Below are 12,775 nucleotides of genomic sequence, written 5' to 3'. Positions count from 1 at the left end.
CGGATTTACAAACGGTTTGGTTTATTACAAGCATTATTAACGTGGCTATGATTCAAGCGGTTTGTAAAAAAACATCTTAATTTTTTTTTTACAAGTATGCAGTATCATAACTACATCTTTGATGTTTATAGCAAACCAACCCGTTTGAAAATCGGTAAAGAATTGAGCAATCTATGGTTATTTAAATAGTACATGCACCATAGACATTAATGTTATCAGTAGCTGAGCTGCCTGGGGCAAGATGGCCGCCCTACGACGACGTCGCTCTCCATTGGCCGGCAGCGCGGGTAAGCTATCTAGTGTTCTATATATATCTATGGTAGCAGCAGCCCGGGGGACAGAAAGACAGTTTTCTACTGTTGAACGGCTGGGGGTTAAGTGCCTTGCTCATGGGCACTTCATCTGTGGGTACTGTGAGTTAGTTAGTTAGGTACTTTATTGTTTCCCCCGCAGGGAAACTCTTTGAGACCCGGTCAAGTCAGGAGAAGACACGATAGGTGAGTCCAGGGTCAAGTCAGGAGAAGACATGATAGGTGAGACCAGGTCAAGTCAGGAGAAGACATGATAGGTGAGACCAGGTCAGGTCAGGAGAAGACATGATAGTTGAGACCAGGTCAAGTCAGGAGAAGACATGATAGGTGAGACCAGGTCAAGTCAGGAGAAGACATGATAGGTGAGACCAGGTCAGGTCAGGAGAAGACATGATAGGTGAGACCAGGTCAGGAGAAGACACGATAGGTGAGACCAGGTCAAGTCAGGAGAAGACACGATAGTTGAGACCAGGTCAAGTCAGGAGAAGACACGATAGGTGAGACCAGGTCAAGTCAGGAGAAGACACGATAGTTGAGACCAGGTCAAGTCAGGAGAAGACATGATAGGTGAGACCAGGTCAAGTCAGGAGAAGACATGATAGGTGAGACCAGGTCAGGTCAGGAGAAGACATGATAGTTGAGACCAGGTCAAGTCAGGAGAAGACACGATAGTTGAGACCAGGTCAAGTCAGGAGAAGACATGATAGGTGAGACCAGGTCAAGTCAGGAGAAGACATGATAGGTGAGACCAGGTCAAGTCAGGAGAAGACACGATAGTTGAGACCAGGTCAAGTCAGGAGAAGACATGATAGGTGAGACCAGGTCAAGTCAGGAGAAGACATGATAGGTGAGACCAGGTCAGGTCAGGAGAAGACATGATAGGTGAGACCAGGTCAAGTCAGGAGAAGACATGATAGGTGAGACCAGGTCAAGTCAGGAGAAGACATGATAGGTGAGACCAGGTCAAGTCAGGAGAAGACATGATAGGTGAGACCAGGTCAGGTCAGGAGAAGACATGATAGGTGAGACCAGGTCAGGTCAGGAGAAGACATGATAGGTGAGACCAGGTCAGGTCAGGAGAAGACATGATAGGTGAGACCAGGGTCAAGTCAGGAGAAGACATGATAGGTGAGACCAGGGTCAAGTCAGGAGGAGACATGATAGGAGACATCATTAGTGAAGGAGACCTGCTCGCCGTCAACACAAAGGTAGAGAAACATCCTTAGGGCATGCGTCCACCTACAGCACATTTCCAGCTGAAAAACACTGGCTGAGCGCTGGTAGTGCTGGGATGAAGCGCTTGCGGCGAGAGAAAAAAACCGCAGCGCGTTCCTTTTGTAGCTATGGCAACGAGCTGTCACTCACCAACCTACCTGATGACAGAGAGAAAGAAATCTAGCGACAGCCATCTTGTATCACTGTTAAAAACTTTTTATCGTATTTTACTGCCGCGGTTTTGCACGTATAGCATATTTTAATACACTTTATTGTATATTAATTATATATATAGTTATTTACGACCACCAACCAGCAGACGCTTGCCCTCATACTTCTCCTGGCCCGTCTCTTGTGGGCAGGCAGGCAGGCAACTCCGGTGTCAGGTTACAATGTGTCACGAGCGCCACGGTAAATATGATTGGCTGTGATTGGTTGTCTGAAAAGGCGCTCAGCTCATCACTCTGAAAAGTTCAGAAGTTTTCAACTTTAAAACGCTGGGTGCGGCCGCACAAAAAAACTCATCAGCGCATTTCCTATAGGCGGCGGCAGCATGCGGCCGCATACGCTCCCTCCTCGTTGGGAACAATTGAAAAAAGATGCTTGCGCCCATAAAAATGCGGTAAATGGACACGGGCCCTTATTGTAACAACTCAACAACCTCATCGAGGCTCAGGACCCCCACTGACACCCCCCTCTGTTAGGCCTTTCACACCGGGGAATAATTGGTTTGGAACATGAAAAATCGGTGCTCAGTGTTTTCTTTTAGAGGGCCGAACTAAAGCCTCCGTCGTGTTCCGAACCAATTATTCCCGGTGTGAACGGCCTATGTGTTACATTAACACACCCTTACTGGACTATATATCTGTAATGTGATGGGAATGTTATCTATATACATCTGTGTGAAAATACATATTCGACTGAGGTGTGGAAAGAGAGGATGACTTTTGACCTAAGGCCCCGTTTAGACGGAAACGCTAGCAGGTGAATCCGCAAAATTATTTTTTCGGATGTGCCTTTCGTTTATACGGAAACGGCGTTTTTACGGGGTGAAACCGCAAAAAAGTGAGACTACCTTCCAGGGTGGAATTCCTAGAAACGCAAAAGCTTTGCGCTCTCGTCTAAACTGTCAAAACCGTATAAATCTGTTAAAACGATGACGAAAGGGTTGTCACGGCTCTGGTCGCGCGTACTGCTTACGTCACAGGTAGCAGGTATGCGCCAGTAGCCGAGACGTAAACAAAGCAAGTATGTCTGAACGGAGATCACCTGAAGGCTACATTGGCAGTACTTTTAACCCTTTCACTGCCACACGACAGAAGGTTAACCCTTTACTATCACACAACCGGCTGTCGTGTGGCAGTGAAAGGGTTAAATACACAAGAATCTGTCCCGCGGCGTGAGTGGACCCACTGTCTGTGAGTGACTCTGCTTTGGTACAATCACATTCCCCATCCACGGTCTGCGAATCAGAGGCAGAGTAGGGCGGGTCTTCACAGCACGTCATGTGACATATGCGCCAATCGTGTGACAGCGGGGCTCCGTCGTCACAGCGTCGTCTGCACGGAGAATTCCACCCCAAAACGCTTGTCTAAACGTAAAATTAAAAGTGAAACCGCAAGACTACTTTTGCGGTTTCTGTTCACAAAACGCTCGTCTAAACGTAGCCTAAATCTCTCCTAGCAAGGTTGTTTAACGTTCCAGTCAGGGACCTGGTGAACAACACCGCCTAGCCAAGGCTGGTTCTCCTAGCTGGGCCATTTAGTCATCGTCATATCTGAATGTCTAATGTTACGTCTTGAAACTGTGCATTAATGTTACGTCTGACCAGACCTCTTTGTCACTTTCTGGTCAGACACGCGTGTGGTGAACAAACACATGTTGTCTCTGATTGTAAAGTTTAAACTGAACACTTTTCTTCTGTGGCCACAGATGAAATAAATTATGTTTTTCTATTTTTAATAACGACTCAGAATGATTACAAAAAACGGCTCATCCTTTGTCCTTTAATATTTTCCATAACAGTATATATACACACTCTTCATACTTGTTCATACTTCACTGTTCATTCTTTTTGCACATTACTGCTCAATTGCACAACCCTTTTTTATTCTAATTAGTGTATATACTCGACCACATCGTGCACAATTGTTTATTTTATAATTCTATTCTATTGTACTTCTATTTTTTATTTATTTTTTTTACTTTTATTTTGATCTCATTCTGCCTTTTATTTTATTCTACCGTAATTGTCCGTTAATGTCGAACCAAATGACCAAATAAAAATTCCTTGTATGTGTAAACTACTTGGCAATAAAGACCTTTCTGATTCTGATTCTGATTCTGATTCCGGGAACTGTATGAATCACCACCTATATACGTGACACCTGTCGTCACCAAATCGATTGTGATAAACATGGTATGAAACATCATTAGTGAAAGACACGTCTCCTACTGTATTATTACGATGTAGGCTGGAAAGAAGGTCAGGTGTATGAAAATAAATGTGACATAACCAGGAAACATCATTACCCGAGCAGCCCTCCCTCCCTGTAGCGCCGTCACAGTCTGATCCTTAACAACTGTTCTTCACTGGATCCTTCTAGTCTGATCCTTAACAACTGTTCTTCACTGGATCCTTCTAGTCGAGCAGCCCTCCCTCCCTGTAGCACCGTCACAGTCTGATCCTTAACAACTGTTCTTCACTGGATCCTTCTAGTCTGATCCTTAACAACTGTTCTTCACTGGATCCTTGTAGCCGAGCAGCGCTCCCTCCCTGTAGCGCCGTCACAGTCTGATCCTTAACAACTGTTCTTCACTGGATCCTTCTAGTCTGATCCTTAACAACTGTTCTTCACTGGATCCTTCTAGCTGAGCAGCCCTCCCTCCCTGTAGCGCCGTCACAGTCTGATCCTTAACAACTGTTCTTCACTGGATCCTTCTAGTCTGATCCTCAACAACTGGATCCTTCTCTGTCTCGGGCCTCAGCTGTGAGGCTATAGCACCTCTTGTTCAGCTGCACACGTACATGTACACATTAGACGTTTATTGTAGTTGAATTGTACATAGTTTTTGTTGTTTTGATTGTTTTGGTTGTTCTGACGCTGGCTTTGGCAATGTAAATAATAAAGCCATGAGAGAGAGCCATGTAAATAAACTAAAGCCCCTTTGAATTGAGAGAGAGAGAGAGAGAGAGAGAGAGAGAGAGAGAGGGAGAGAGGGAGAGAGAGAGAGAGAGAGAGAGAGGGAGAGAGGGAGAGAGAGAGGGAGAGAGGGAGAGAGGGAGAGAGAGAGAGAGAGAGAGAGAGAGAGAGAGAGAGAGAGAGAGAGAGAGAGAGAGAGAGAGAGAGAGAGAGAGAGAGAGAGAAAGAGAGAAAGAGAGAAAGAGAGAAAGAAAGAAAGAAAGATTTATATTTTATCATGTCAGGAATGAGATTTTCTCTGATTTCTTTTTGTAGATTAATTAAAATATTTCTTGGGATTCAAATAGACTATCGATACTCGGAAGTAAACAACAGACTTTCTCAGAGGCGAGCAATTTGCCGTGTAGTGGTGGTGGTAATCTTTCCAAACCGTCTCACAATCTTTTTTCCTTTTTTCTTTATTTTCTCCATGTTTTCTACGACCTGGAAACATTCCGAATCACAGTAAACACATTTGCATTAGGGATGCTCGATATTGGCTTTTTTACCGATACCGATATACCGATATTGTCCAACTCTTAATTTCCGATACCGATATCAACCGATACCGATATATGCAGGGTTTCCCCCCCCCCCCCCCCAAAAACTGAATAATTTCAGGTAATTAACATTACATATGTCTTGTTGTGGAATTAACACAACATTATGCATACTTTTGACAATAAATACAATCAGAATTTGTTCTTACTTGCTTGCCTGGGTAAATAGAGGTTATAGAAATGTAAAAAGAAATTTTTTTAAATTTTTATTTAAATTCTTTTTTGAAAACCGATACCGATATTTTCCGATATCACATTTTAATGCCGATATTGTCCGATAATATCGGACATCCCTAATTTGCATACAGTACATCCAAGACCCAGACGACAGCGACCCGGTCGGCCCGTTCCCACTGTACCTGCATGATGAAGGTGCCGAAGACGATGGAGCAGAAGATGGGGTTCCTGAAGATGCCGTCGAAGACGTTCCTCTCGCCGTGGATCTTGCGCGCGTTGATCTCGTTGAAGAGCTGCATGAGGACGAAGGTGTTGAAGATGATGGTGTAGTGTTCGGAGGGCGGGGAGTGCAGGGGCGCGTTGCGTCCGCTGTCGATGTTGAAGATGTGCTCTCCTGGGGAGACGGGGGCGGCAAGGAGGCGACAAGCATCAGTAACACCTTCTGGGTGTTCAGGCTGTATAGTGTGTGTGGTACTTCTTCAACCACTATCTGAAATAATAATAAAAAATAATTATAATAATAATAATTCAAATCTAACCCTAACTAACCTTACTGTCATGCACATGTCCTAATAAACTAACCTACACTGTAGCACTCAACACTTTGATGAACATTGTTACTCAGCTGATAGAGTTGTGCCCTTCCTGATGACCTGTCGTACAGAACTTGTAAGTCGCTTTGGATCAAATTAAATGTAAATGTAGTGTAGTGTAGTGTAGTGGTGGTCATTGAGGTTGTTCCCCCATCCTGCATCTATCCTGCATCTATCCTGCATCTATCCTGCATCTATCCTGCATCTATCCTGCATCTATCCTGCATATATCCTGCATCTATCCTGTATATATCCTGCATCTATCCTGCATCTATCCTGCATCTATCCTGTATATATCCTGCATATATCCTGCATCTATCCTGCATCTATCCTGCATCTATCCTGCATCTATCCTGCATCTATCCTGCATATATCCTGTATATATCCTGCATCTATCCTGTATATATCCTGCATCTATCCTGCATCTATCCTGCATATATCCTGCATCTATCCTGCATATATCCTGCATCTATCCTGCATCTATCCTGTATATATCCTGCATCTATCCTGTATATATCCTGCATCTATCCTGCATCTATCCTGCATATATCCTGCATCTATCCTGTATATATCCTGCATCTATCCTGCATATATCCTGCATATATCCTGCATCTATCCTGTATATATCCTGCATCTATCCTGTATATATCCTGCATCTATCCTGCATCTATCCTGGATCTATCCTGTATATATCCTGCATCTATCCTGTATATATCCTGCATCTATCCTGTATATATCCTGCATCTATCCTGTATTATCCTGCATATCCTGCATCTATCCTGTAAATATCCTGCTATCCTGCATCTATCCTGTATATATCCTGCATATATCCTGCATATATCCTGTATCTTCGTATATCCTGCATCTATCCTGTATATATCCTGCATTTGCCTGATCTATCCTGCATCTATCCGTATATATCCTGCATCTATCCTGTATATATCCTGCATCTATCCTGTATATATCCTGCATCTATCCTGTATATATCCTGCATCTATCCTGCATCTATCCTGCATCTATCCTGTATATATCCTGCATCTATCCTGTATATATCCTGCATCTATCCTGCATCTATCCTGCATCTATCCTGTATATATCCTGCATATATCCTGCATATATCCTGCATCTATCCTGCATCTGACCTGCATATATCCTGCATCTATCCTGCATCTGACCTGCATATATCCTGCATCTATCCTGCATCTGACCTGCATATATCCTGCATCTATCCTGCATCTGACCTGCATATATCCTGCATATATCCTGCATCTATCCTGCATCTGACCTGCATATATCCTGCATATATCCTGCATCTATCCTGCATATATCCTGCATATATCCTGCATCTATCCTGCATATATCCTGCATCTATCCTGCATCTGACCTGCATATATCCTGCATATATCCCGCATATATCCCGCATATATCCCACATATATCCCACATATATCCCGCATATATCCTGCATCTATCCTGCATATATCCCACATATATCCCGTATATATCCTGCATCTATCCTGCATATATCCCACATATATCCTGCATATATCCCACATATATCCCGCATATATCCCGCATCTATCCTGCATATATCCCGCATATATCCTGCATATATCCTGCATATATCCTGCATCTATCCTCCATATATCCCGCATCTATCCTGCATATATCCTGCATCTATCATGCATCTATCCTTCATCTATCCGCATCTATCCCGCATCTATCCTGGATCTATCCTGAATCTATAAGGCCCCACTGGGAAGAATCCCTCTTAATTATGTATTCATATAACATAAACAAAACAGGAACTGAGATGGGAAAGCGAGCGTTGCATGTCTCTGCCCACTCATCATGGAATAACCTGCAGAGAGACACAAGGCCTCAGGAATGATGAGTCATCATCATGGAATAACCTGCAGAGAGACACGAGGCCTCAGGAATGATGAGTCATCATGGAATAACCTGCAGAGAGACACGAGGCCTCAGGAATGATGAGTCATCATGGAATAACCTGCAGAGAGACATGAGGCCTCAGGAATGATGAGTCATCATCATGGAATAACCTGCAGAGAGACATGAGGCCTCAGGAATGATGAGTCATCATCATGGAATAACCTGCAGAGAGACACGAGGCCTCAGGAATGATGAGTCATCATGGAATAACCTGCAGAGAGACACGAGGCCTCAGGAATGATGAGTCATCATGGAATAACCTGCAGAGAGACACGAGGCCTCAGGAATGATGAGTCATCATCATGGAATAACCTGCAGAGAGACACAAGGCCTCAGGAATGATGAGTCATCATGGAATAACTTGCAGAGAGACACAAGGCCTCAGGAATGATGAGTCATCATGGAATAACCTGCAGAGAGACATGACGCCTCAGGAATGATGAGTCATCATCATGGAATAACCTGCAGAGAGACACAAGGCCTCAGGAATGATGAGTCATCATCATGGAATAACCTGCAGAGAGACACGAGGCCTCAGGAATGATGAGTCATCATCATGGAATAACCTGCAGAGAGACACAAGGCCTCAGGAATGATGAGTCATCATGGAATAACCTGCAGAGACACGAGGCCTCAGGAATGATGAGTCATCATCATGGAATAACCTGCAGAGAGACACGAGGCCTCAGGAATGATGAGTCATCATCATGGAATAACCTGCAGAGAGACACAAGGCCTCAGGAATGATGAGTCATCATGGAATAACCTGCAGAGAGACACGAGGCCTCAGGAATGATGAGTCATCATCATGGAATAACCTGCAGAGACACGAGGCCTCAGGAATGATGAGTCATCATCATGGAATAACCTGCAGAGACACGAGGCCTCAGGAATGATGAGTCATCATCATGGAATAACCTGCAGAGACACGAGGCCTCAGGAATGATGAGTCATCATCATGGAATAACCTGCAGAGAGACACGAGGCCTCAGGAATGATGAGTCATCATCATGGAATAACCTGCAGAGAGACACAAGGCCTCAGGAATGATGAGTCATCATGGAATAACCTGCAGAGAGACACGAGGCCTCAGGAATGATGAGTCATCATGGAATAACCTGCAGAGAGACACAAGGCCTCAGGAATGATGAGTCATCATGGAATAACCTGCAGAGAGACACAAGGCCTCAGGAATGATGAGTCATCAGAGACATGCAGCCTCATACTGACCTTAAGGAGGGAGGAGGATGAATGTTTCTTTGTCTTTTAGGCTTATTCCTATTCTAGCTCTTGCTTTGTTTTAACATGTTTGATGGCATTTTGGGGGAAAGGCGATGCTCTCTGTATCCTTACATTTCCTTAAACCCTTATTTGAATATTATGTATATATAATTGAATTGATGGGTTAAAAATAATGTATTTAATTACGCTCGTGTGTTTTTGTGTGTATGTGTATATGAGTGTGTATGTACACGTGTGTGTGTGTGTGTGTGCATGTGTATGTGTATGTCTGTATATGCATGTGTGTTTGTGTGTACGTGTATATGAGTGTATATGTGTGTGTGTGTGTGTGTGTGCGCGTGCATGTGTATGTGTATGTCTGTATATGCATGTGTGTTTGTGTGTGTGTGTGTGCGCATCACGTGCATGTGTATGTCTGTATATGCATGTGTGTTTGTGTGTGTGTGTGTGCGCATCACGTGCATGTGTATGTCTGTATATGGGGCGACAGTGGCTCAGGAGGCAGAGCAGTCGTCTGGCAATCCGGAGGTTCCCGGGTCGATTCCCGCTCCTCCCGGGCGCGTGTATCACTTCCGCAACGGATTTAGTCGGATTTCGGTTTCCGTGTTCGCCTGATTGGCCGCGACGGCCACGTGACACGCTGTGGCACGCCCCCGCGGCAGCGGCAGACTTCAATGCCGCTTTCCCACTTCAACGCCAGAGCAATATTGTCGCGCCATCTAATAATATTGTCGCGTTGTGGAAAGCAGGATGAGAGAGCGTAGATTTCAGTGTGTATCATTTAATCATTTATCATTTAACATTTGAAAGGCATACATTGTTGTCATACAGAAGTACAGAATACTTTTATCCAAAATTCTTCTTAGTGTTACTGTTAGAGACTGTGCTAGACAAGATAAGTATGAAATAAAATAGTATAGCATAAAATCTACGCTCTCTCATCCTGCTTTCCACAACGCGACAATATTATTAAACAGCAGCTCTGTCATTGAAGTGGGAAAAGTGAGCCGTATTGTATTAGTACATTGCATAGTATATTGTATATTGTATGGTAACTCAGTTACTTCTATTCTGCATCGAACATTGTACATATGTCTATACTGAACAGCGTGACCTCTATTTTTACTTCTATTTTACATGCTATACTATTTTATTTCATACTTATCTTGTCTAGCACAGTCTCTAACAGTAACAGTAAGAAGCATTTTGGATAAAAGTATTCTGTACTTCTGTATGACAACAATGTATGCCTTTCAAATGTTAAATGATAAATGATTAAATGATACACACTGAAATCTACGCTCTCTCATCCTGCTTTCCACAACGCGACAATATTATTAGATGGCGCGACAATATTGCTCTGGCGTTGAAGTGGGAAAGCGGCAGTGAAGTCTGCCGCTGCCGCGGGGGCGTGCCACGGCGCGTCACGTGGCCGTCGCGGCCAATCAGGCGAACCCGGAAACCGAAATCCGACTAAATCCGTTGCGGAAGTGATTCCCGCTCCTCCCGGGCAGCGTGTCGAGGTGTCCTTGAGCAAGACACTTAACCCCTAATTGCTCCCGATGAGCGGGTCGGCACCTTGCCTGGTTGCCTCCGCTGTCGGTGTGTGAACGTGGGAGTGAGTGGGTGAAATGTGAGGAACAAATTGTAAAGCGCTTTGGATAAAAGAGTTATATAAAAAAGCAGCCATTTACCATAATATGTGTGTGTGTGTGTGTTTCTGACCTACGAACAGCAAGGTGAAGATGATGACCAGCTGGTACACCCCGTGCCCCAGGATGTTCTTCATCATGGTGAGGGAGATGAGGGGTTGTTGCGGCCGTAGGGTTTCCGTAGCAACAGGGCCTCCGTGGGCGGCTCAGTGGCCAGAGCCAGGGAGGCGAACGTGTCCAATGATGAGGTTCACCCACAACATCTGTACCGCCTTCAGAGGAGAGTCCTGGGGGGGGGGGGGAGAGAGGGAGAGAGAGAGAGAGAGAGAGAGAGAGAGAGAGAGAGAGAGAGAGAGAGAGAGGAGAGAGAGAGAGAGAGAGAGAGAGAGAGAGAGAGAGAGAGAGAGAGAGAGAGAAGAGAGAGAGAGAGAGAGTGAGAGAGAGAGAGAGAAGAGAGAGAGAGAGAGAGGGGAGAGAGAGAGAGAGAGAGAGAGAGAGAGAGAGAGAGAGAGATGATATGGAGAAAGATATACTGTTATTTTTCTGTTGTTTATTTGAAGACAAGAGTTTCCTAATGAATGAATGATTTTTCTTTTTTTTTAATGAATGAATTCCCGAATGAAGTTATTTACGGTCTTCTTTACAGACAAATCAAACACACCCCGTGTGGACTTGCAAAAAATATTTTTAAATTGAAAATCACAAATGTACATATTCAAGGCAAGCTCACACACAAAATCCAAAATCAACGGCCGAAAAAAAGGAATAGGCTGAAGCACATGCTTACTTTTGCCCTATCCTTTACAAATTCTTAAAAAACGAAATATATTTTAATATAAGAAAGAAAAACTTAAAATATGCTGCAAGATATAATTCTCTTTTTTTTTAAGAAAAAACAAATGTTTGATGTTTTACTCAAAACTGTACTCCTGAATTATTTTATCCTTTAAGGATCTGATTAAATAATCATCATGATTGATCATCATCATCAATGTCCATTCTGAAAGATAATGCAGTCATTCCATTGTAAAGCACTACATAAATACAGCTACCACATCATCATCATCATCATCATCATCATCATCATCATCATCATCATCATCATCATCATCACCACCACCATCCTCATCATTGTTATCCTCATCATCATCCTCACTCTCTCCTCCCCTCCTCCTCCTCCTCCTCCTCCTCCTCCTCGTCATCATCATCATCCTCACTCTCCTCCTCCTCCTCGTCATCATCATCATCATCATCATCATCATCATCATCATCATCATCATCATCATCATCACCACCATCATCATCATTGTTATCCTCATCATCACCTCACTCTCCTCCTCCTCCTCCTCATCATCATCGTCATCATCATCATCGTCGTGTACCTGAGTGATGCAGGCCCCGGTGAAGGCCACGATGACGGCCACCACGTTGACGGTGAGCTGGAACTGGAGGAACTTGGAGATGCTGTCGTACACGTTGCGTCCCCACATCACCGCCTTGACGATGCTGCTGAAGTTATCATCGGTCAAGATGATGTCCGACGCCTCCTTGGCCACGTCTGTCCCTGCGATACCCTGTAGGAGAGAGAGAGAGGTGGGAAGAGAGGGAGAGAGAGGGAGAGAGAGAGAGAGGTGGGAAGAGAGGGAGAGAGAGGGAGAGAGAGAGAGAGAGAGAGAGAGAGGGGAGAATGCTAGTCTTAATCTAGTGACGCCATCACTCCAAGACTGAGTGAAAGTGAATGGGGAGCAGAGTCAAGGTGGATAATCTGTTTAATAATAATGAATGAGAGGTGATTTGGAGATAGATGTAGAGGTGAAGGAGGTGAACAGAAGATAGATGTAGAGGTGAAGGAGGTGAACAGAAGATGGATGTAGAGGTGAAGGAGGTGAAC

General features: G+C 44.2%; 1 protein-coding gene across 1 annotated transcript in view; it reads right to left on the bottom strand.

Moving 5' to 3' along the window:
• atp2b3b (ATPase plasma membrane Ca2+ transporting 3b) overlaps window positions 1–12,775 on the bottom strand; it is a gene marked incomplete at both ends in the record, with an annotated part of 98,982 nt that overhangs the window by 18,040 nt on the left and 68,167 nt on the right. Inside the window, 5 exon segments of the mRNA XM_084332704.1 lie at window positions 5,628–5,839; window positions 10,958–11,038; window positions 11,041–11,125; window positions 11,127–11,171; window positions 12,267–12,458. Of these exon segments, the coding sequence (XP_084188830.1) occupies window positions 5,628–5,839; window positions 10,958–11,038; window positions 11,041–11,125; window positions 11,127–11,171; window positions 12,267–12,458 (615 nt within the window).

This window comes from Notolepis coatsorum, assembly GCF_963971535.1.
Source record: "Notolepis coatsorum genome assembly, chromosome: 17".
NCBI lineage: Eukaryota > Metazoa > Chordata > Actinopteri > Aulopiformes > Paralepididae > Notolepis > Notolepis coatsorum.
The sequence above is the reverse complement of the archived record's forward strand: the minus strand, read 5'-3'. Positions and strand labels throughout refer to the sequence as shown.